The sequence below is a fragment of the Miniopterus schreibersii genome, assembly GCF_964146895.1.
Source record: "Miniopterus schreibersii genome assembly, chromosome: 16".
NCBI classification, from domain to species: Eukaryota; Metazoa; Chordata; class Mammalia; order Chiroptera; family Miniopteridae; genus Miniopterus; species Miniopterus schreibersii.
The window spans coordinates 37505401-37532699 of NC_138116.1; the positions used below are offsets into that span (position 1 = coordinate 37505401).

The 27299-nt window shown below is 39.6% G+C and overlaps 1 protein-coding gene across 6 annotated transcripts in view; it reads right to left on the reverse strand.

Annotated features, from left to right (window-relative positions):
• Positions 1 to 27299, reverse strand: part of STX8 (syntaxin 8) — a 266927-nt gene that overhangs the window by 211254 nt on the left and 28374 nt on the right. For all 6 annotated transcript variants that reach the window (XM_081162901.1, XM_081162898.1, XM_081162899.1 and 3 more), the window contains one exon: positions 10962 to 11086. In XM_081162901.1, the coding sequence (XP_081019027.1) occupies positions 10962 to 11086 (125 nt within the window). The remainder of the gene's footprint in view (positions 1 to 10961; positions 11087 to 27299) is intronic.

The window sequence follows — 27299 nt, forward strand, 5'->3', positions numbered from 1 at the left end:
ATAATACGTGAGATTTTCTTCAAAAATAATCCATGGGCTAGGTAGCTGGGTGGAGGGAGATACGGATGAAACAGGATGGACTAAGAGTTGGTAATTGCTGAAACAACTGATGGGTAAAGTGGAATCATTTTCTTATTCGCTCTACTTTTATATGTTTGAAATTTTCCACAGCAAAAAATTATCAACATTTTAATAAGTAAATAAAACAGAGGAACAGTTCTAAGAGCTGCAACCTCAGGCCCCTGAGCACATGACAAGGGCCCCAAGGGCCGGGCTGGGTCTTCTTTCCCTAAGTCTTGGCCCCAGTTCAGAGCCCAACTGGTGGCACAGAGCAAGTACTTAATAAATAATGTTTAAATCAAGGAATAACCAAAGGGTTTGTAGAAGAAGGAAATATAGTCTCTACTAGACTGGTCAATACAATACAGTCTTCTGAGCTCAGGTGGTAGAACAGTAATTGAGGTTATATTGTCCAGTGCCCAGGGAGAAGCAATGGAAACCCTCACATTTCACATACAGAAGCTCTCCCTGGGTAAGAAGAAACAAACGAGGAAAAGGTTAGGTCCAGCTGGGTAAGGTTAGTCACTTTATCCACACTGCAAAGAGTCTTAGAGCAAGATCTGAGAATGGATGCTTTTTTTTGAGATTTCAGTGAAGGGCTCCTAGTCTAGGTGACAGTCACAAGAAAGGATATCTTCAAAGGAAGCTGTCTGTGAAGGAAGGACTGCAGGGGTTCAAGTTCGGTACTAAGACTTGCCGGTGCACAATGGAGTCTGGCTAGCCACCTTCCCCACCATTGCTTCACATGAAAATATTTAGAGACCCAAGAACACAGAAATCGAGACCTGCCGTGCAACTTTCTGTGAGAATCTAGAAAGAACACCTATAAAATAACAGTTAAGAATAGATGGGACTAATTAAGAAACCCCAACAACAAAGACCTCCTGAGTGAATGCAGAACAATACCTCGTACCTTCTCCAAGGTTTGTCATCGACTCAGACACATGGGTCTGTACTAATCAAAAAGTTAGCTTCCTTAGCTCTATCTCAGGAATTTTTGAGGTGACCTAGTTACTGTCATCGCCTCACCCATCTTATGCCTAAGGTCCATTTGCGCCTCAAATTACAGCGCAAGTAACACAGAAGCCAAGATTGGCTAACTGGTAATAATGAGGTCTAGCTTCTAAGTTAGGAAAGGAAGGCATTCATTGGCTTAAGTCCAAGTTCTGCCAATAAACTGTTACTTTAGGATGACTTTCAAAGTGTTTCAAAGGGTCAACTAAAGTACAAGAAGGCTAAGAGAGTCCATGGGCAAAAGGTAGTTAGAAATGACCCTTCATGGTTCTGTATTTTTATTTAGTGCAGGACCTGGCGATGGAGCAAAGCCATAGTAACCTCAGAACATCACCACGACTCTTGAGGCAGAGAAAAGGCTAAGAATGGCTTTATGTAAAGATTTACTTCCATTTTTGTGTTTATTCTTGAAAATCAACTTGCTAGGAAAGCAAAGAGGGATATAGCATTTCAAAACACAAAGGTAAACGTAGATAAACAAACTGACCTACAATATGCGCTGCTACTCTCCTCCATTCCTTCACTCCCCACCCTCCAACAAGCCCCACAGGCTTTCCGAGGGTGGGCATCTCAGGAAGGATGCTCTGTCTTGGAAACTCACTGACAGAAACTTGCAGGTGGCATCCTGTCATATCCAACCTACGGCAATCTCTGAATGCAGCACCTTCCCAGTGAGACGATACTTTTCCCAACTGAACAGCTTTTCCTGGCAAAAAGCTACAATGCCAGAAAATTCCTGAGCATGATCTAGTAAGACCCACTTTTCAGGAACCGTGAATCCTTAAGAATGAAGCACTGCTAATGAGGGTCTGATTTTTCTACTTTGCTTCAAACATGACAATGGTGAGGTATGTACAATTGAAGATATGAGGGTGTCATAGTGGGTATTTTCACGATAGAATTATACTTCTGCTTCTGGCCAAATGAGTGGACACGGACCAGATTTACTTCTGCCCTGAAACTTGGAGGACAAAAACACACAAAACCAAAAGCAAAATATACAAAACAATAGTTTCAATACACAGACATCAGGAATTGCAGGGCAGTGATCCCTGAGATGGGAAACAAATGAGATGAGATCTTAAGCTGCCCCAGATTAGTGCCTTGAGAGAGTTGCCAGCCTGTGATGTTGGGACAGAGGAATCCAGGTAGACCCTGGCCATCTCCCTGAGTTGAAAAGAATCCAAATAGGTCAAGGTGGCTAGAGTATATAGGGCACAGGACCAGAGAGGAGAGAACACTGGAGGTTTGCACAGGGTCCACCTTGAGGCTTCAGCTGAGTGTTGATCAGGGCATTTCTGTGAGGAAACTAACCAAGGCTGGGGAAAGAACCACCTGAAAGGGACCTCTGGGCTCAAACAAGATTGGACAAAGTTCTTATTCCCACTGACCAGGTCACCCCATAATTCACAAGGCAGAGTACAGGCAGACATACCTCGTTTTATCACACTTCGCTTTACTGCACTTCGCAGATGTTGTATTTTTTACAAATTTAAGGCAAGACCCTCCACTAGCAATAAGATTACAACTCACTTTATTGTGATACTCACATTGTTGCACTGATCTGGAACCAAACCTGCAATATCCCCAAGGTATGTCTGTACTCAGAATGGTTTTGGCTCAGTAGTTGGGTAAATTACCGCTAGACTGGTGCCAGCAAACATTTTCTATAAAGGGCTAGATATTACATATTTTAGACTTTGTGGTTCATACAGTCTTGAGACCAACTGCTAAACTCTGCTGCTGTATCAGAAAAGCATCCATCGATAAAATGGATGAGCATGGCTGTGTTCCCATAAAACTTTATTTATGGACAATAAACTTCGAATTTCATATAATTTTTACAGTCACAAAATATTCTTCTTTTGACTTTTTTTGAACATTTTTAGTTTGTAAAAACATTTTTAGTTTGCAGACCATACAAAAACAGGTAGCAGGCCAGATATAGCAGAGAGGTTATGGTCTGCTAAACCCTGCTCTAAAGTAAACATTGATCTGGTACACATTGTAAAGCAAGACCCAAATAACTGTATCCCAGAAAAAAATCTCAATAATATTCCTAGAAATACAAAAATATCCAGTACCAAACAAAGAAAAATTCATAATACCTGGTTTTCAAATGAATGCTTCAACTCTAAGATTAGAAACAAGGCTAAGATGTTTGCTCTCACCATTTCTATTCAACTCAACACTGTATTGGAGGTCATAGCAAGGGCAATAAGGCAAGAAAAAAATAAAGCCATCCAGATTGAAATGAAGAAGTAAAACTATACCAACTGAAAAATAGAGACCATCAGAGTGGATCAAAACACAAGAGCCAACTATGTGTTGTCTACAAGAACCCCACTTTAAGTCTAAAACTATATATAGATTCAAAGTAAATATATGGAGAAAGATATACCATGCTAACACTAATCAAAAGAAAGCAGGAGTAGCTATATTAATTTCGGACAGAGCTGACTTCAAAGCAAATAAAGTTATCGGGCATAAAGAGGGGCATTATGCAATTACAAGGGGAAGGTCAATTCTCTAAAAAGACAATCCTTAATGTGTATGTGCCTAATAACAGAGCATCAAACTAAATGAGGCAACAAGTGATTGAAGTGCAAGGAGAAATAGATGAATCCACTACCATCATTGGAGACCTCAACATCTATCTTTTAGGAATGGACAGATCCAGCAGGTAGAAAATCAGTAAAAACATAAACTTAACACCATCAATCAACTGCATATAATGGACATCTATAGACTTCATTAAACAACAGCAGAATAAACATTGTTCTCAAGCTTACATGGGACAGTCACCAAGACAGACCACATTCTGAGCCTTAAAACACACTTACACAAATTTAAAGTAGAAATCATATGATGTTTGCCCTCAGACTCTAATGGAATTAAACTAGAAATCAATAACAGGAAGATAAATGGAAATTACCAAAATATACAGCGATTAAACAACATACTTTTAAATAACACATGCATCAAAGAAGAAATCTCAAGAGAAATTTTAAAATATTTTGAACTAATGAAAATGAAAACACAACTTATCAAAATTTATGGGATGCAGCAAAAGCTGTATATAGAGAAAAATTGATAGCACTGATGGCATGTATTAGAAAAGAAGATCTAAGAGCAATAATCTAAGCTTCCATCTAAGAAACTAGAAAAAGAGCAAATTAAAAAAAAAATAAGCAAAAGAAAAGAAATAAGAATTAGAGCAGCAATCAATAAAACTGCAAACAGGAAATCAAAAAACCAATGCCAGTTCTTTGAAAAGATAAAAAAAAATCAGTAAGCTTCTAACCATGTTAAATAAGAAAAAAAAAAAGACACAAATTAGTAGTAGAAATGAAAGAGGAAACATCAGTACAGATCTCATGGACATTAAAAGGATAATAAAAAATATTAAAATAGAACAACTCTATGACACCAAATTTGATAACCTAGATGAAATGGACCAACTTCTTGAAACTCACACAAGAAGAAAGACAATCTGAATAGGCTTATAGCTAAAGAAATTGAATTAACAATTAATAACCACCCCAAAAGAAAGCACCAGGCCCAGAAGGGTTCATTGTTGAAGTCTACCAAACATTTAAGGAAGAAATTAGAAACAAAAAAATACTTCCTAATTCATTCTACGAGGCCACCATAGACATGGCAACTTCCTAGGTCCTTAACATGCAGAACAGGAAACTGGAAATCTGGCAAAGACTTTTTAGATATGACGCCAAAGGCACTGAGGCAAATAATTGATAAGCTGGACTTCATTAAAATGTAAAACTTATGCTCTGTGAAAGACACTGTCAAGAAAATGAAAGGACAAGCCATAGAGTGGGAGAAAATATTTGCAAAAGACATATCTGATAAAGGTCAGTTTTCCAAAATACACAAAAATTCTTAATGGGCCAAAGACCTTAATAGATACCTCACCAAAGAAGATATATATGGATGGCAAATAAGGATATGAAAAAATGTTCCACATATGTCATCAGAGACATGTAAATTAAAACAATGAGATACCACCACATACCTATTAGAATGGCAAAATCTGAAACTGACAACATTAAATGCTGGAGAGGATGCAGAGCAACAGGAACTCTCATTCATTGCTGGTGGGAATGCAAAATGGTATCGCTGCTTTGGAAGACAGTTTGGTGACTTTTTGTAAAACTAAATATACTCTTACCATACAATCCAGCGATCACACACCTTGGTATTTACCCAAAGAGTTGGAAACTTACGTGCCCACAAAACCCTGCATGCAGGTATTTATAGCAGCTTTGTTCATAATTGCCAAAACTGGGAGAACTGGCAGGTCCTTCAGTAGATGAATGAATAAACTTGGTACATCCAGAATATGGAATATTATTCAGTGCTAAAAAGAAATCAAAATTGGACAGATGCATGCAAAAGAATGAAACTAGACCACCAACTTTCACCATACACACAAAAAAACCTCAAAATGGATAAAAGACTTAACTGTAAGTCATGAAACCATAAAAATCCTGGAAGAAAACAGGCAGTAAAGTCACAGACATCCCACGTAGTGGACTTTTCACTGATACATCCCCTAGGGCAAGAGAAACAAAGGAAAAAATAAACATACGGGACTACATCAAACTAAAAAGCCTCTGCACAGCAAAAGAAAACAGCCTCAAAATACAAAGGAACCCCACGGTCTGGGAAAACATATTTGCCAAGGATGAATCTGATAAGGGGCTAATTTCCAAAGTGTACAAAGAACTCATAGCACTCAGCAAGAGAAAGACAAATAACCCAATTAAGAAATGGGCAAAGGACTTAAATAGACACTTCTCCAAAGAGGACATACGGATGGCCAAGGGACACATGAGAAAATGCTCGACGTCGCTAATCATCAGAGAGATGCAAATTAAAACCACAATGAGGTATCACTTCACACCTGTCAGAATGGCTGCCATCAATAAATCAACAAACGACATGTGCTGATGAGGGTGTGAAGAAAGGGGAACCCTAGTACACTGCTGGTAGGAATGCAGACTGGTGCAACCACTATGGAAAACAGTATGGAGGTTCCTCAAAAAATTAAAAATGGAGCTGCTGTTCAACCCAGTGATTCCACTCCTAGGAATGTATCCTAAGAATCCTGAAACATTCATCAGAAAGGATATATGTACCCCGATGTTCATAGCAGCACAGTTTACAATAGCTAAGATCTGGAAACAGCCCAAGTGCCCATCAGTAGATGAGTGGATAAAAAAGCTGTGGGGCATTCACACCATGGACTACTACGCAGCTGTAAAGAAGAATCTCGTACCCTTTGGGACAGTATGGATGGACCTTGAGAATATTATGCTAAGTGAAATAAGCCAGGCAGCGAAAGACAAATATCACATGATCTCGCTTATACGTGGAATCTAAAGAACTTAATAAACTGATGAACAGAATAGATTCAATGACATGGAAGCATAGATGAGACTGATGAATGTCAGAGAGATGGAGGAGGGCGGGTGGGTGGAGGGGGAGAGAGTAACCAAAGAATTTATGTGCATATATACACAACCCAAGGACATGGACAATGGTGGGGAGAGGGACTGGGGAGGGGGAAGGAACAGGGTGGAATGGGTCACTGGGGAGAAAAAGGGACATCTGTAAAAAAAAGAAATCAGGTATCCTATTACCAAATGAAAGACGTCAATCTAAAAAAGCTACATACTGTATAATTCCAACTATATGACATTCTGGAAAAGGCAAAACATGGAGACAGTAAAAAGATCAGAGGTTACAAAGGATTGAGGGGAGAGGGAAGGATAAGTAGGCAGGGCACAGAGGATTTTTAGGGCACTAGAAATACTCTGTATGTTACTCTGATGATGGATACTTGTCATTATATATTTATCAAAACACACTGAATGTACAATACCAAGAGTGAACCTTAAGATAAACTTATAGACTTTGGGTGATTATGATAAGTCAACGTAGGTTCACTAAGTGTAACAAATGTACCATTCTGGTGGGGATGTTAATGGGGGAGGACTATGCATGTGTAGGGGCAGGGGTTATGTGGGAACTCCATATCTTCCTCTAAGTTTTGCTGTGTACCTAAGACTGCTCTAAAAAAATTGTCTTAGAAGAAGTAAAACTGTCTTTGTTTACAGACAACATAATTACTGTATTTAAAAAGTCCTACCTAGTCTACAAAAAATAACCTATTAGAACAAGTCATTAGGTTTTAAAAAGTTGCACGATCCAAGATAAATATATAAAAATCAATTGTAATTTTATATACTAGCAACAATCAGAAATAAAAATGTTAAAATGTCACTGAGAATAAAAATATGAAATACTAAGAGATAAATATGATAAAACATGTATAATATATGCATAGTAAAAATTTCAAAAACAATGCTGAGAAAATTTTTTAAAAACTAAATAAATGGAGAGAGATACTGTATTCATGGATCAGAAGTTTAATATTGTTAAAGTGTCAATTCTCCCCCATTTAATTTTAAGATTAAATATAATCCCAATCAAAATTTCAAGGTTTTTTTCTTGTAGAAATTGAAAGCAGATTCTAAAATTCACATGAAAATGCAAAAGACCCAGCATATCCAATAAATATTTTTAAAAATGTTTTCATTGATTTTAGAGAGAGAAGAAGGGAGAGGGAGAGAGAGATAGAAACACTGATGAGAGAGAAACATCCATCAGCTGCCTCTTGCACACCCCCTATGGGGATCGAGCCTGCAAGCTGGGCACATGCCCTGACCAGGAATCAAACTGACGACCTTCTGGTGCATGGGTCGACACCCAACCAACTGAGTGAGCCACACTGGCCGGGTTCCAAAAAATTTTTAAAATAAGGTTGGAAGACTTACACGACCTGACTTAAAGACTTACAAAGACTCTTATCTGAGACAGTATGACATTGATGTAAAGATAAACAAACAGACCAATGGGACAGAATGAAGAGTCCAGAAATAGGCCCACACATATATGGTCCATTGATTTTTGATACAGGTAGACTAATTCAGCAGAGAAAGGATAGTCTTTTTTTTTAAAAAAGGTGCTGGGACAGGTAGATATACAAATGCAAAACAAACGAATAAAAACCTACCCCCAAACCAGAATTTCTACTTATACCCCTCTACATAAAAAGTTAACTCAAAGTAGATCACAGACTTAATGTAAAACTTAAAACTGTAAAGTTTCTAGAAAAAACACACAAATCTTTGTGGCTATAGATAGTCAAAGATTTCTAATTGGACTTCATCAAAATTAAGAACTTCCGCTCTTTAAAAGATTATCGTTAAAGTATGAAAAATGCATAGATGGAGAGAAAATATTTGTAAAACTATATGTGACAAATAACAGATAAAAGGGTATATAAGAAAATTCTTACAACTCAATAGCAGAAGACAAACAACCCAATTAAAAACAGGTAAACAATTTGAACAGACACTTCACCAGAGAAGACAAACTGATAGCAAAGAAGTACATACAAAGATTCATTACAGTAAACCCTCGATTTTGTGGACCTTGGTTTAACAGACTTCGGATTTTTAAAAAAATATGTTTTTATTGATTTCAGAGAGAGGAAGGGAGAGGGAGAGAGAGAAACATCAATGATGAGAGAGAGCCATTGACTGGCTACCTCCCGCATGCCCCCTAATGGGGATCAAGCCTGAAGCCCCGGCATGTGCCCTGACCAAGAACTGTGACCTCCTGGTTCATGGGTCAATGCTCAACCACTGAGCCATGCCGGCCAGGCTTGGATTTAACAAACAAAATTTCCAGTCAGTACGTCATATGTGAAAATTAACACCCTCGTAATTTTAAAATGCTTTCAACCAAGATTTAATTATAATTAAATTAACAGGTTATTTTTTTTGTTTTAATTCACTGTTATTTTTAACGAATTTTAGCAAATAGGCCATATGTTGGAAAAAACACTGTCCTAATTTCACCAACGTAAATAAATATTACACATCTACAACTATAGTCTACATATTTAAATCCAAGAGTCACTACTCGTAAACAACGTTCGGCAAATGATTAGCATGTGATCATCACACACTGGGCACAGTAATCGGTTCTGTTGTCACATGGTGTGACTTTCTGCAGCAGTTTTAATGCACAGGCCCATGTTCCAACTTGTGTTGAGCCACACCCTAGCTGTGTGTATTTGTTTACTCTCGGTGCCTGTGAATGCACACATTTACTAGATCTATTCAGTATAAATTTAAAATTACTATAATACATATAGAAAACTTTTCTGTGAAATTATTTTCATACATACTTAAGTTACACAAAAGTGTCTATATAAGTCAAAACAGGAAAACTAACTGATTTGTCAATTTTTTAACATATGCGTTTGGAAAACCTATTTATTATATAATGGACTTTGGGCTTTAACAAACATCCTCTCACCCGAATCAGTCTGTTATATGGAGGTTTTACTGTAGTCATTAGGGAGATACATATTAGAACCACAATGACATGCAACACACACCAATTAAAATATCTAAAATTAGAAAGACCAGCTATACCAAGTTTGGTGAGAAACTGAAACAAACAGAAGACATTTTTTGATGGTGGTGTAATGTAGTACAACCACTTTCAAAACTAGTATAGCAATTTCTTTTACAATTAAACATACACCTACATTGACCACTCATTCCACTGGTGGGATTTACCTAAGAAAATAAAAATTTAGTCTATACAAAGACTTGCATAAGAACATTCATAGCAATTTTATTTGGAATACTGAAATACTCATCAACAGGTGAATGGATACAAAGATGTAGTCAATTCAAACCAGGTAATACTATTCTGCAACACAGAAGAATGAAATACTGACCCATTCGACAATGTGGATGAATCTTAAAATAATTATGCTTAGATAAAGAAGCCAGACTCCCTCCTCCCAAAAGGAGTACACACTGTATGATTCCATTTATGCAAAACTATAGAAAATAGAAACTAATTTATAGTGACAGGAAGCAGATCAGCAGCTGTCTAGGGACTGGGGGAGGGACAATAGTAAGAATTACAAAGAGAATTGAAGAGAACTTCTGGGAGTAACGATTATGTTCATTATTTTGATTACGGTGATGGCTGCACAGGTGCATACATATGTCAAAGCGGGCCGAATCACATACGCCGTGTGCTACTTATCATGTCAACTACACCTCAATAAAGCTGCTTTAAAAAGTAGAATTAGAAAGAATAACATGTCGATACTGACATGAAAAAATGTCCATGACACATATGAAGTAAAAAATAAAAAAGCTGTGGAATTATATATACCATAATCCCACTTATGCAAAATAGGTGAGCTTATACTGAGTATATATATGTATGGACAGACAGTCTGAGGAAATATATACTAATTTGTTTATATATTGGGGAAGCAATAAGGAGAGCTTTTTATTTTATATATCCCTGTACTGTCTGAACTTTGTATAACAATCATGCATTACTTCTGAAATTTAGAAAATAGAGGACAGTAAAAAAATAATTAGCAGGTTTAAAAGCCACTGGGCAAGATGAACTTGAAGGTAAAGGCAAACGGACTTATTTTACAGAGAAAAAGTCGGAGTCTTGTGTTTGGAGACTAAATTCCCAATTGTGGAGAAGAGGGGGGCACGCCTGCCTCGGGTTCCCTGGCTCCCCAGCCGCAGAGCTGCCGGAGCTCCCACTCCCAGCAGAGAATCAACACCTCCGTGTTACCCCAATGGATGATGCCACTGTCTGTTCTTCAGGTATCCTGAGGCACAAAACTACCAAGGGCTTTAAAAGACCATCAGTTCTGCCTCTGATCTTCGGTGGGTGTCAGGAAGATTCAAGGCTACAGTAAAAACCTGACAAGATTTCCGAGCCCACACTCCTTGGGTATTCAGTACCTTGTATGATCTTTTGCTGCTGTTGCCGGATTTCATCAAAGCCCAAGCCTCTGGTCTCCTCTGGCTCCTCAAAGAGCCAAGGATTGGGTACTTCTCGCTTAGCCCCTCCTGGCATCAGGCTGGACCTAAGAACAAGATTAAATGTGTTACAGAACTCAAAAAATATCGCTGTGCTGCAAACTACTCCCACCAGTGCGGAGGAGGCCAGCCTCGAATGCTTTGAAAATTCAATTCAGCCACAATTTATTGCATCCTTCGCTTATGCCAGCAACTGTGTTCAGTGCTAGAAGAGACACGAGGCCAAATAAGCACAAGCCTAGAGCTCTGGAGAATGACCGCCCGTTAAGGAGGCTATGGCAGCAGGTAATGCTCTGACTAATCCTCCGAGATATGCTTGATTCAATAATCACAAATGAGGGCCTTACATCTCAGAAACACAAGGCCAATGGAAGTGGCCTTTTTAAGGACAAAGTCTGTTCTCACAGGCTATGTAACATCAAAGGCACAAACTTTATCTCAAGAAGATACAAACTTGCGACGACAGGTTATAGCATTTAAAAATGACCATATAATTTTCTATTAATGGGTGTTTGGTAGCTTGCAGATAGAAACACATGCAGGGTTTTCAAATCCAATTTTATGAATATAATGTAGCATCCATAACATAATAAACAAATTCTGAATGATCAATCTTAATCTTTACCCCCTCTAGTACGCCACATGCCCGTCTGCACGAGACACGTTGGTCTCTTTGCTGTCTGAAGAACAAGGCACATGCGCTTTCAGCCCCAGTCCCGTGTTTATAGGAATCTTCTCAAGTGTCTCCTCTCCTGTCCCCACCTGCGCACATTCTGTCCAAGCCACAGGGACCATCTTGTTCATGAAACCATCTCTGACCACTTCAACCCAGATGTGAACAGTCACTCACTTTAGAGTTCACAGGATTCATAAAAAATGATGACGACAATGGTGACGTAACAGTAGTAGCAGTGACAACAATAGCTAACATGTATTAAGCATTTGTTATGTGCAGGGCCAGCTCCAAGAGACTCACATGCATTCATTCACATTATTTGTAATTCTTCCGGCCCTCTTTTCACATCTCTCCTATTGCCTACAAATACTGCAGCCCTGTTGTTTAACCGTTTGCACAAGCGAGCTTCATGTGGACTAGGTAGGGGCAGGAACTGAAAATCTCTGTGCCGGGACTGCGCACGGCCCGCAGCACTTCAGCATAAGCTCCGATCCTGGCTCCTCCACCTACCGGCACTCTAGAAACATCTGCCTCAGACAGCTGCTGGGGAATACATAAAATAATTCATTCACTTGAAAAACATCTACTTAGGATTTACTGTGTGGTAGGCATTGTTCTCATCAATGGGGATGAGGGACAAAAACAGAATATTCACAAAACAGACCAAAATCTCTGCCCTTACAAAGCACACATTTTGTTATGGGTGCTCCTTTCATTCTGGTTGGGGGCAAACAATGTGCAAAATGTGCACAAGTGCTTGATGCAGAGCTTGGAAGCTACTCACCATTCAATAAACGTTAATTATCATCGGTCCACCAATGGCCATACTGTATGCACGGGAGGCACTGAAATATGATTCTCCAATAAGTGATAACATCTCAAAAAGGCCATATTAGCTTCATTTTTAGCTCAGCACTATAAAACCTACGGAAGAACATGGTATGTACCAAGAAACAAACCCATCAAAACTGGAAGAAAATTAGATCATCTAAGATTTAAAGCACAGAGCCAGTCCCTCTACTCCAGTACTTTCTTCCACGTCAATGAAAAGGCAGACAGGCTTCTTTAAAGCCTCGCTTGACCTGGTTGGCCCCAAATATCTAAAACATCAAGGTTTCAGATTTATTCCCTATAATAATCATTCGATTTCATGTAATTTTGAAGACAAGGGAAGAAAGCAACAAAAAAAGGGAAAGAAAGAAGGACGTTTACAGCCAAAGGACACCCCAAACTCTTACACCATTGTGCAAGTGCCAGCTCTTGATCAAAACAGGAGTCGTGGGCTACTGCACACGGTCCACTGCAAACGCAAGTGCCGACACCAGCACGGCGGGTCAGGGGAGTGAAAGGGCATCTATCACCGCTGTGAGCATCCATTCAAATGAGTACACCGCACCTCACTTCACAGGAGACCCTGTCCCTCTAAAGCTAATGATGGAATGTCCCACTGGCAGTTCTTGCCACACCTAGAGCACATTATTTTTAATTATTAAGTAAGAAAATTGTTTCAGCAATCTCAAAAACCAGCAAATTAGAAATGCAGCCTCTAACTATATGTGTATTTACAACACCTATTAGAGAATAAAAGTACAACATGGGCACAATTTAATATTAATATCACAGAAAAAACAGCAGCACATCAACACCACACATACAGGAAAGACTGTCCCAGGGCTGAATTCAGACCTACAAACGTTCTAAGCACGCGCCCTGGCCGATGTGGCTCAGTTGGTTGGAGCTCCGTCCCATACACAGAAAGGTGGTGGGTTCGATTCCTGATCAGGGTACATACCTAGGTTGCGGGTTTGATCCGTGGTTGGGGTGTGTGCGGGAGGCAACCGATCACTCTCACGCGCTCTCTCTCCCTCCCTCTCTTTCTCTAAAAATAAAATTACATTAAAAAGTAAAAAAATAAAGCACAAAACTTAAAAAAAAGTTATAAGCACTGAAAAAGTTATCTTGGTTGTACTCTCACAGTGAGTTTCCTGTAAAAGCAATAGTGAGATGTGGTAAAAATGACTCCCTAGTGCCTTCTTTCTTGGTTATCTGATTCCAAAATTTCTGTTAAGTTTTTCAAGGCTGAGCCACCTCTCTCTCTCTTTTCTTTTGGTGTCTGTACTTTGCTCATGCCCCAAGCCTGTGGGCAATCCAGCAATGGCCATGCCCTTACTAACAAAGCAGGTAAGAGCACAGGTGTCACCATGTAGAAGACCTGACTTCCTTTTCCATAGGTTTTATGCTCAACTTAATCTTTGGACGGATGCCTATTAACACTCAGTATTCTCCTAGGTAAAAAGGAAAATATGAAAGAATTTATGACTTAGTTCTTGCTTTCAAGGAGTTTATAGTCAAACTGAAAAGAAAAATGAACCACACGTGAAGCAATTGCTAACTGAAATCAGAGAGCTGCAGTTTTGTGTCCCTGGGCACTTCCAGTAACCTCTTCAGCCCATAAAACTAGAGAACTAAGTAGGTCAATGGTTTTCAAAAGTTCTGGTCCAGCGCCTGAGGACTGAGACGCCCGCATTAATAGTGGGGCTGGGAGGTGAGCCGGGGGGCTCATCTTGGTGGGAAGCCAGGTATTCCTTTTACTCCTACAAAAGATGATTTTCTATCACCGGACATCACTGAATTAGATGATATGTGAGATCCTTACAGCTTTAATTAAACTTTTTTCTCATTAAGTAGTAAATTGCATTATTAAGAACAGAGGAAAAGGAACAATTTCCCCACAAAATCCACTCTCTTCTCCCCCATCTGCCTATTTTCAGTTCAAGACCACCACAGACCCACTGGCCCAGGCCCAACACCTTGGAATAATTGCTGACTCTCTCGTGCCCCACAGCATCTAACCCATTAGCAAATCCCTCAGAACATATCTAAAACCTGACCATCGCTCCTTTATCCTATTGCCCTGCCCTAGTGCTCCTGTCTCCAGCTTCTACTCCTACCCTCTACAATCGACTCCCCACATCGCTATCAGAGTGATCACTAAAAATAAATCTGCTTCCTCTGCTCAAAACCTTCCCATTCACCCTTAAAATACAACATCTTTACTGTAACCTATAAGCCACACTAGCCTCCTTGCTGCTTCTAGAACACATTGAGCACATTCACATCTCTGGGCCTTTGTACCTGCTGCCCCTCCTACCCATCACAGCTAAGGCACTCTCCCCCCAAAGATGGTCATGTGGCCTTGCTCCCTAATTCATTCTACTCTGCTCAAATGCAATCTCAGTCAGGTTTCCCTGACCACTCTAAAATAGTACCCTTCCCTATAACTCCTTAGCCCCCCCATCCTGTTTTATTTTTCTTTATAGTACTTAAACCACCTGCTATTATATAATATATATTTGTTGAATTTCTGTCCCCTACACAAGACGATAAACTCCACAAGGGTAGGGACTGTCTTGTTTGTCACTATATCCTCAGTGCCTGGAATAATGGGCACTGAAAAAAAAGGTTGAATGAATTAACTTATTCAGCAAAAAACACAACTGAATGAATGGTATAAACAAGCATAGTCAGGAAATGATAGTAGTATACGCTGGTGCTGTGTTTTGTGGTTTCAAAGGCATTTCACAAGCATTATTTCATTTGAATTGTACACAATCCTGTATGTAAGTCAGGGTTGGTATTACTGACAAGAAAACCAAGGTAAAGAAACATCACAGTGACTTTCTCCAGGTCACACACTTAGTGGCAGAGCTAAAGGTTCAACCCACAGCTTCTGACTCTTAACCCAAGGCACTTGCTGTCTACCATCGTGGGAAAGGTTTCATAAGGTAAGGAGGCTGGGGACAGCTTGAAGTAGGGGTAAGGTTTAGCTACGTGCAAGAGAGAGGGGTGGAAAGGCATCCCAAGGCAGGGTAAGAACAGCAACGATGTCTCCGAGGCAGGGAATGTGAGCCATATATTTGAGTGGGATAACAGTGGGTAGCGGGTGAAATTAGAGTGGCTGGATCTAGTAGTCTTGATTCCAAACGAGGGAGCCATCGTGAACTTCTGTCCTCCTAGACGATTTCATCCTCACACTTCCAGAATCTTGTCATTTTAGCCGCTAGCTGTTCTCCAGGCTAGAAATCCTCAAGCAACAACTCTCCTATTCGCAGCCAAACTTCCCTAAACAATGAACTTTGCTCATCAATTCTATACTTCCCGACCCTCCCAGTTCGTTCTTCAACCTCTATCAAGGTTCTTCTCACCCATAATCTTACTGCCAAATCTCTTCCCAGGTTTTACTCTGCCCCTCTTTGAGGCTCACCTGTCACGGCTAACCCTAACCCTTCCCCGTGAACCTCTCCTCTCCTGGCGTCTTCCTTATAGCTCTCTCCCACCGACAGAGCCTTCTCTGTAATGTGCAGGTAACTCTTCCTCCATCTGCCCCTTAAATATTAATGTTCTTCAGGAATTCTGTTGAGATCTCTTTTCACTTCGTTGTCTCTCTCTGGGCAGTTTTATCAGTTCCAGTGATTTCAGCTGTGAGAACAGGAGCCGGCAGTGCTTAAACACTTTATGCCCCAACACAAACTCGACAGTACACTTTCCCTTGAGTGATTACGGTGCTGGATTCTTACCTGGGGGTGGGAGAGAGGCACGCTCCCTTCCCTAGCAGGGCAATATCGGAATCTGGGGGCGGAGAGTGGACTCTAAAGAATGAAACAAATGAACAAAGAAAATAGGAAGAGACTCAGAGATAGAGAACAGGCTGATGGTTGCCAGAGGGGACAAGGGATGGGAGACTGAGTGGGTGAAAGAGGGGAAAGTGTTAAGAAGTACAAACTGGTAGTCACAAAATAGTCCCAGGCTTATAAAGTCCAGAATAGAGAATATAGTCAGAAATATTGCAGTAACTACATATGGTGCCAGGTGGGTACTGGAAATATCAAGGGAAACACTTTGTAAAGTATATGATTGCCCAACCACTATGCTGTTCACTTGAAACTAATACAAAATAATACTGAATTAAACTGTAATTGAAAAACAATTTTTTTTAACTGGGGGGGGTGGAGGAAGGAAAAGCACATAGTTAAAAAGAACCCCCATGTAAAATCCTGGTGAGGCGTGTCTTTCCAGCCCTCATTCTGGTGGAAAATTACTGTGTTAAAGGCCTCCAAATTTATCTCTACCCATGAGACTTTCCTACAGGCTCTGCATCTGCATTTATTGTTTTCATTTAGGACTCTCCAACTGATAGTCCGCTCCAAACCCAGTATGTCCAAAATCAAGTTCATTACTTTCACCCCGAATCCGTTTCCCTCCTCTGCTCCCTATGCTGGTTAGCAGCATCACTGTATTCCCAAATCATCCAAACCTTCCCCCACCCCACATCTCGTCAATATCCGAGGCCTCCCTCAGAGGTGGTCCTCAAGTATGTGCCCTCATTTCCGTTGCCATGGGCACTGCCTTGGCTCAGACTCTTGTCAGCTCTCATGTGAAAGATGGTCGTAGCTGGTCTCCCTGTTCCCAGTCACCCTCATTCAAATCATCTCATCCTCTGCAGCCAGAACTCTCTCTCTAAAGCAGTCTCGCCATCACATTTCCCTACTTGCGAACTTCCACAGCCCCCTAGAAGGTACAGATCAAGTTTAAGCTTTACAATATGGCCCCGTTATCTCTGCAACGTCATCTGCCAACACCCCCTTCCACCCCGCTTCCTTCAGCCTACAGGCTGCTCACCACTTCTCAGACAAAGGCACAAACTTTCACACTCTCATGTTTTTGTATGAGTCTGGAGGGCCCCCACCCCCACCCCTTTGTCCATCTGGCAAAATTCTATTCATCCCCTAAGGCTCAACTCAAATGTCACTTCTGCTGCTTGGTCTTTCCTGATCCCCATCTCCACCCCCTTCCCTCAAATCAATCATCCCCGGTGCTCCCATGGCACTTTGTTCAAAGCCTCTAACGTGGCATTTATCAAGCAGGATTGTAGTTCGTTATTTACTCATCTGTCTCCCTTCCTAAATGATGAGCTCTGTAAGGAAAGAGGCCACAGGACAGCCATGTTTACACCACTAGTGCCAAGTAAACAGCGCATGCTGGAGACGAAGCCTCAGTGCAAGTTTATGACACAGAACTAGGAAAACCACTGAGCTTATATGCAAGAGAGACAAAATGAGGGGGGCAGTTAACATTTTTATCATGAGATTTTTTTTAAAGCAAAGAAAATTTAATCATCTGCTACCCGCCTTTAAGACTTTAGCAGCAAAGGCTGATACTGCCCCAGCAGATGGAGAGAACAGTACTTGAAAGGGAATTCCATCACTAAACACCTTGTAGCTCGGCCCCACTTTTGGAAGGACAACGAAGGAGTGTTTCTCCTTTGAAAAGTAAGTTAAAGAAAGGAAATGCTTAAATACCATCCTTCCCAGATTAGGACAAATTCGAAATGGTTTTTTAAATAAATAAATACTTTTTATTCATAGTTTTTCAAGATGGAAGTTATCCAAAAAATGGAACTTGTCAAATAAATGCCACAATTAATAAATAGGTAGCTGTATCTTAAAAAGATTTTACCAAAAAATGATATAGTCACTTCTAAAACTATAAAAATATTGCATTTCCATCCCCCGAAGCAAATAATGTTCATTATTAAATTATAATACCTGAAGGGGGTCACAGATAATGCATGTTTTTCTGCTGACAAATGTAGTTGAAGCTCTTAGAGTTCACAGGGAGGGCGTTCTTATCAACTGAATGCAGAGTTGAAAAAGCAGTGAATTCCAAGAAGTAGCTTTCTTTCGCTTTGCTTAACATTTCAAAAAGATGTCAAAATGACTATAGAACATGTTTGTTTTATCTAAAAAAAAAACCTCAGTGAGTACTCACAGCCCACAGGGAGGTTTGCAGCTAGGACTAAGAAGGTATTTCTCCAGTGTCGGTGAATTGTGGAAATGCTACTATGGTATGAAAGGGTAATTCCTGTTTCAAAACTTTTTCTGTTAGTTTCTCCCTGTGATTCTAAAGATGCACAGTGGCTCAAATTTCAATCAGAAATAGATTCTTTGACATCAATTGTTTAGAGGTAAAAAAAAAATCTGGCAGCAACGTGCAGACTGGGTCACACTGAGGAGAGCTGCAGCCGGGGGGTGGCCCAGGGGCGAGTGTCCTTTAGGGGGAAAGTGATGAGGGTCTGGACACGGGAAATGACAAGAAGGAACAGCAGACTGCCAAACTCGGTGACTTGGGGGAACTAGCACGACTTAGGAAAGGGAAAGTTTTCATTTCCTTTCAGAATTTTCTCCAGCTTCAACACAGTTCCTTGTAACAACCCTGAAGTAAAATTGCTTCTTTAAAATCATGACCTATGGATGGATGTTTACTTGTAGCCGTACTGACTAAATGGATAACTTCTTCTGTCCAGCGCTCTGTCCTATTCTTTTCTCTATCCCACCCACCTGTCTGTCCACCTGTCCTTCCTGCAAACACTGAGGACTTTCTGTGCCAGGCACTAATCTACGGTCTTGGAAGTGAACAGGACAAATACCTGACCTCAGAGAGCTGATACTCCAGGGATAACAAATTCCTAAACTGCCCTTTGCAAAGTAAATGCTTGAAATAACTATTGTTTGTTAAGTTGAATAAATCATCTTTATTGTGCATTAGTCCAGAACAGTGAGAACTCAAACAAGGAAAATAACTTATGTGTCACCCAAGGAAATTCTCACCACAGCATCTTTAAAATCTACCGCGCTGAAATATGTTTCTAATTTTAAACAAATCCCATTTTATCCCTATTTGTTGGTGGCTAAATTTACCAATAAAAATTTTTAACATTAAATTAAAAACCTAACCAAACAGTTCACAGAAATACAGAAATGCAGGCTGGAAAAGGCCATGAAGGCATTATTTTGGCCTCCAATCTAAATGTGAGAAATCCCAGCGTGGTAATACTGAGAGTCATGCAGCAGTCTAGAATAAGACAAGTACAAGCAAAGGGACAATTCTTCACCTGAGTGTGGCTGTCGCCATACTCGAAGAGGGGCAGGGAGGGGCGCTATACAAAAACACAGAAATTCTAAGTGAAAGATGAAGCAGCTGCTCTGCAAAATTTATGGTGACTGAGAGCCATCTGCTGGTTACCAACTGAAGTTCAACTACAAAACATGTCAAGCGACCCAATAACTACCGTTTATTATAAGCAGCTCCTTCTTTTATCACACAATGCGCTCTCGGAAACATGTTTCAAAACGGAATGAGCCAAATACAATATCATGCTTACGTAGCACAAGGGAGTTTCTAGTGCCAGCGCTGTGCCTTTTTGGACCCTATTTTAAATAAGAAACACTCTGCATCTTCTTTCACTTTGTTCTGCACAACTGAACACTTACACAACAAATCCAATGAGTGCCCAACCAAGGTTAGCAATGTGCACTTAGGCATTTGGCACGCCCAGTGATTCCATCTTTGTGTCCACTCTACTGTTTTGCTCCACATTTGTTTCCATTCTCACTCATTTTATAAAATAAAGATTAAATGCACTAAAATATTCAATAAATTGTGCAAATTAACACTGTTCTATGGATAAAGATGCAAGTCTAGTGAAACAAAATTATTAGCTGGCAGTGAGTACAATTAAACACTCTACAGTGTTTAAACTCTAGTGTCAAAAATTTTACAATAGAATTTGCCAGCTGATATAAAAAATCCAAACCTGGCATTAAAAGACTACTTAAGGGTGTCAATGAATGATGTGTATATACTCAAAATGCACAAAAGCCAATGGCCACCTATACAGTCATCATTTCCACCTCAATGACCTTGCTTTTTATCACATCAATTAATCGGATACAGATCTAAAACCCCGAATTAATGATATGGGCACCCATGCTTTTAACTATGGCATGCTTTCCCTCTGTGGGCAGGGCCTGGAAGCTCCCAGGTGATTTTTATGCAACTAGTTGGGATCCTATATGCAGATTGGTACAGAGATTATTGGTCTAGAAAGGATAGGATTAGAGAAAGTACAAAAGTTGGCAGGAAAATATCTGGTGTACAAATTTATTCACTCCACATAGGCTATCTCAAGTCCCGTTTCTTCCATGGTCTTCTCAATTTCCTCCACCTCACGTGTCTCTCTCCTTTTTCTATGGAGGTCACTTATGGCCCACACCACACAATTCAGCACTTAATTATAAGCTATCACGAACTATTCTCTAATTACTTTGTGCAAGGTAGAAAGACCTCTCCAAATGGCATGCCACTTCTGGATCCCCTCTGCTAGAACAGAGACAGCAAGTGTTCATAATGTTTATAAAGCACTTTCCAAAGCAAAAATGTGCATGTTCCCATGTATTTATCTTATTTGAACTTCACAATGTTTTGAGGAGTCATGATTATCTGCATTTGACAGAAAAATGGAGTCAAAATTCAAACCTAGGTTTTCTAAACCCTTTTTCCTTCCACTGAATTATACATGCAAAGTTAGCAATATGCTGCTGGAACGTACGGAGGTAGATAATATTATCTAGTAGGTGCAACGAGCAAGAAGGCGGCAGTGTTCCCATAGCCAGTGAGAACTGCACAATGACAGTTCCTCCAAAGGAACCATGACAGGGCAGCAAAATTAAGAGAGAACAGGCTCGAGGGACAAAGCCATAGCAAAGGACAAGAAGGCTTTCAGGTTCTTTCTCTGCTGTTTACTTGCCTTGGGCACAGTGACTTCTCTGAGAATCAGTCTCCTCATCTGTAAACCAAAAAAGTTACCCCTTCTCTGCCTCCCTCTGAAAATTAATATGAGGGTCAAATAAAATAGCATATGAAAGTGCTTGCTAAATAGAGAAGAGAGGGAGGGAGACATAGGAAACTCAATAAAGAAGAAAAAATATTTTTAGCAGTTTCTTAAAAATTTCACTTATAAAAAGCGCAAGTTGAAAAGTATTAAATCGGCTTTTCAAAAAATCAACGTTAAGTGCCTTACAGAACGGTGTGCACAGGTAACTCCTCCTTCTGCTCACTCAGGGGCCAGAGCTCTCCCCCTCCAATTCCCAGACAATTTTTATAATTTAGAGTTAACGCCTATGGGGGTACCAAATCTTTTTATTTTCCCTGTCAAAAGTCACAACTATATCAGTAGTTAAGGACTGCAATGCAAAACAAGATGGCCATACTTCACTTGTCAGACGGTCAAACCCAACAAGTTCTATAACACACAGCCAGCCACGGGGTAGGGAAATGGGCTCTCCCATATTCAGGGGTGGGCAAAACCTATATAGGTGTAAGTGAAACACAGTTTATTCTTGTATTTTTGTTATTTATTAGTGTTATTTATTATTGTATTATTTATTGTATTACAGTTGTAAACCTACTTTTGCCCACCCATATATGGTAAAAGACATGGAACTATAAATATACATAATGTCAATTTCCTTTTTTTTTAAAGTATATCTTTATTGATTTCAGAGAGAGGAAGGGAGAGGGACAGAGAGGAAAACATTAATGATGACAGAGTCATCATTGATCAGCTGCCTCCTGCACGCCCCCTACTGGGGATGGAGTCCGCAACCCAGGCATGTGCCCTGACCTGGAACAGAACCCCAATCTCCTGGATCCTAGGTCGATGCTCCACCGCTGAGCCATGCCCGGCCGGGCTCAGTTTCCTTCTTTTGATATTGTACTATAATTACTTCAGATGTAACCATTGGGAGAAATGGGATTAAAGGTAAATGGGACCCCTCTGTTCTATCTTTGCAGTTTCCTAGTAATCCATAATTTTTTTCAAAATGAAATATTTTAAAAATGTTTGAATCAATTGAGTAGTCTAAGATTAAATGATTAGAATTAGAAAAGTATATGGCAGAGATTTTTTTTTTTTTACTTTTTAATTACAGGTTCAGGTAGAAAATCAAACTAAAAGGTCAGCTAAAACCATTAGGAAAAAAGCAAAGACTAGGGATAGTTACACATCCATGATCATAAATTCTAACATTTTATCAGGCAATCCTTGCGGGGGGAGGGGGGATAAACATAACAGGATAGGCAAAAGTAGATTTACTGTTGTGATTATGCAAAACACAGAGTTTATTCCTGTATTATTATTTATTAATTACTGTATTATTTTCCATATAAGCTGTAAACCTACTTTTGCCTCATCCTGTACTGCTGGAGGGGGCATTAAGCATTACAACTTTCAAGAAACAGACATGGCAGGGCCTGTTAAATTTTGAACACCCGTACCTTCTGTTCCAGTAATCCCACTTTGGGGACTCTGTCCTACAGAAATAGAAGCCACTCATTCTTTATGGATCTTTGCTGCAACATTGGCTGTAATGACAAAAAACTAAACAACCCAATATCCATCAAATGGAGAATGGTTGTAATGATTACATATTCATATTATAGAATAAAATAGCTACTGAAAATAATTTTGTTAGATCTAGTGATTTGGAGGAATGCCCAGATGTAAATGAAAAAAGTAAATTACAGCCCTGGCCAGTGTGGCTCAGTTGGCTGGGAGTCGGCCTGTGCACCAAAAGGTTGCTGGTTTGATGCCCAGTCAGGGCACATGCCCAGGTTGCAGGCTCCATCCCCGGTAGAGGGCATGCAGGAGGCAGTCGATCCATGTTTCATTCTCACATCAGTCTCTCTCTCTTTCTCTCTCTCTTCCTTCCCTTCCTCTCTCTCTAAAAATCAATAAAAATATTAATAAATAAATAATTTTTTAAAAAACTACAGAGTATGTATAGTACAATTCTGTTTTCATTAAGAAACAGGAAAAGAAAACCCCCATTTATGTAAATATATATGTGTAATCATTTGTATAAGCACAGATGAATGTGGGGAAGGAAACCCTTAAAACAGTTAACACTGGTTACTTTAGGAGACTGGCACTGGAGGGGAAGGAGAGAAACTGTAGACTTTGGGTTATACCTCAGTATGGTTTGACTTGTTACAATAAACATGTATCATGTCGATAATTTGTTTTGAATCCAATAAAGATGAGTCATTTCCCATGGAGAGGTGGGACAGAAGGGACCATAATAGGGGAACAAATACCCACAAAAGTAAAAGATGACAAGTGAAGATTGTTAGAAAGAGGTATTGAAAGCAAACCCTCTTCTTTCAAAATTAAGTGGAAACAAAAACTAAAATAAAAAAAAACACCAAAATTGAACATCTTTTCTGGGGGAAAGAGCAATGGAAGAGAAAGATATGAAAGGAAAAGGCAAGGAAGGCAGATTAGAGAGAGAGAGAAAGGAGAACAGACTGGGGGTGGGGCGAATGTCTACAGCCAGGCACTGGGAAGACAGTGAAAATGACAAGTGGGTCTGCAGGTCCACAAAGGAACAGGAGGTAGAGAGCTGAAAAGTGGGATGGCCCTTTTCTAAAGTTAGGCAGTACGAGCGATCCTAACATCCTCGCCTCGCCTTCAAGGGGGAAGAAGGCTAACTTTGCAAGATCTAGAATCTGGAACCAATGGTCTGAGGAACTTTCCCCTTCTACTGGCTTATATCTCCATCTTGTGGTCTGCTCAGAACATAGCCCTTAGTGTGTGTGTATGTATATATAGGCATGCATGCATATGTATGTGTATAAGTGTACATATGGTTATATACATACATAAATACACTTACGAGTATACATGCATTATATATACTTATATATCATACTTATATATAAGTATATGTACATAAATATACATATGTATATATAAGTATATATACATAAGTATACATGTGTATTATAAGTATACTTATATACAGAAGTATATATACATACATACACATATATGTATAATACATGTGTGTATTAAATAAAAATGTTTGTGTGTATATGTACTTGCATACAGATTTTTAAATTCAAGTAGAACATACAAACAGAAAAACCTTAAGTGTGTAGCTCAAAGATAATTCACAAAGTGAACACCCCCAGTAAATCACTATCCAAGGCAAAAAACAGCCCTCCCAGAACTCCAGGACCCCTCATGCCCCCTTCTGGTCACTAAGCCCCCAAAGGGAGATACTTCTGTGACTTATGACACCATAGAAAGTCAGCCTTTATAGGAAGGGAACCACAGGGCCTGTGCCCTTCTGTTTGGCTCGCTGTGCTCAACACTATGTTTGGTGCTTCACCCACTGTGCGGTGTGCAGTTGTAGATCATGCTCTCACGTTTGCTGGGCAGTATGGCTGTATAAATATGCCGTGATGCAACTGCTCACTATGGTGTAGATGTTCTTGGGTTGTTTCCAGGTAGGGCTACTAAGAATAATGCTACTATAAACAGTTTTGTACCTGTCCTCTCTACACTTCCGTTTTAGGAGATACAAACAATTTTCCAAAGTGGTTGTACAGCTGACAATCCCACCAGTAATATATGAGAATTACAGTTACTCCACATCCTAGTGACACTTGACTTGTCTGTCATTTTAATTCCGGCAGGTGCACTAATATGACACCATGGTTTTAGTGTGCCATCTCCTGATGGTTGGTGAGGTTGAAAACCTTTTCGTATGTTTACCAGTCATGGGGTGTTTTCTTTGGCTAAGTCCAACTCCAAGTGTTCTGCCTACTTGTTTTCTGCCTGTTTTTTCTTTCTTCTTGATTACAGACGTTCTTTATATGAGACAGTACAACTCCCGAGTCAGATAGATGCATTGCAAATACAGATTCCCGTACTGTGGCTTGCCTTTTCACTCTCTTTGAGATATTTTTTAATAAACAGAATTTCTTATTTCAATGAAATGCAACTTCTCGTGTTTCCTTCATATTTAGCCCTTTTTCTGTCCTGAAGAATCTTGCTCTCTCCCAAGGCTGTAGGAGATACTCTCCTGTTTTCTTCTAAAAGCTTTCTAGTTTTACCTTTCACACTGACATTTCCAATCCTTTTGGGGTTGATTTTTATGGAGGGCGACAGCAGGGGCTACGATTCATTTTCCCCACACTGCTACGCAGCTGGCTGAGCACTGTTCATGGAAGAGGTCATTTTTTTCTCCACTGCATTGCACAGTCACCTTTGTCATCAATCAAGTGGCAATGCATGTGTGGAACTGTTTCTGGACTCTTATTTTGTTCCATTGGCTTAATTGCCTATTCTTCAGCTAACACCACACTGCAGCTTTAAGGTAAGAGTTGATAACATAACGTGAGTCCTTAAGCCTTTTGTTCTTCAAAATTGCCTTGGCTTTCCTTGGCTCATTAACTGCCATATAAACCTCAGAATCAGCTTAAATGACAAACAAAAATAAAACAAAAAACTGGCTGGTGACTCCAGAGATCAGTTTTAAATCGACAGCTCAATTTTGAGATAACTGACATCCTTAAGGTATTTGAGTGTTCTGGACTGTAATCATGGTATATCCATCCCTCTATTAGGTTTTCCTTAATTTCTCTAAATAACGTTTATAGTTATGAGTGCAGAGGTTTCTTGTGTCTTTCACTTGATTCATTCCTACATATTTCATGTTTTTAGTGCTATTATAGCTTCTTTTTAATCATTTTTATTTGATATTTCTTTGTTGTCCAGCTTTCAAAACCTCCTGAGGAGAGAAACTACCAGGTTGTTACTGCTAACCTGTTTACGAATGGACTATGCAACATTATAAAGGATTTCAAGTTTTACTGTAATCCCAAATTTTAAAAAAAACAGTTGTGTCACCCTTTTCTGGAATCTGATTAGCTGATTCCAGAGGTCACATTAAAAAAAAGCAAAACTCTTTAAAAAGAAGTACAGTGACAGAAGAGTAGCCTTTTCATGTAACCAAACATAATAAAGCCTCAAAATTAATGGTACTAGCACCAGGGGTAGACAAAGAGACCAATGGAACACAGTACAAAGTCCAGAAACAGACCCAAATATATATGGGATTGAATTACATGATAAATCTCACCATCTCAAAATTTGTGAGGAAAAGATGGACAAGTCAGTAAAAAAAAAAAAAAATGTTGTCAGTCACAAAATTAGGGTAGCCAAAGTAGGAAAAAAGTTGGACTCATAGTTTTCACTAAATTAATTTACAAATGGATCAAATTTTTAACAATTAAAAAATAAAATCATGAAAGTACTAAAAAAAAAACAAAAGCGTGGGATAATTTCTCCATACTTAGTTCACTATAGTTACATATAATAACTACATAAAACTCTACTAAGAAATAATTAAAACTATCTGCAAATATAGAATATATTTGGAATAGGATACAGAAGTTTACTAAGACTCTCTCTGGGAAGACAATACGGGAACAGGCACTCACATAAATTGCTAGCACAAGTCATTCCTAGTTCTGTGAAAATCATAAATACATCCCTTTGACCTGGCCATCCTACTTCTAAGAACTTACCTAAAGGTACACTTTCACACGCATGACACCTTACATCTAAGGTTATTCACCACTATATTTTTGTGCTAGGCTTTGGTCCCTAGGTAAACTAGCTCCCCACTGATATTCTCTCAAAGCACAACATAAAGTACTCTTCTGCTGCACTTGCTTATTGTACGATCCTTTAATTCGTGCCTGTCTCTCTCACTGCACTGCACATAGCTCAAATGCACAAACTAGGTGTTTGTTGTTGTTTTGGTTTTTGCTACCACATTTCCAGCACTATTGCTTGGCACATAGTAGGCACTCAATAAATACCTACTTAATGAAAG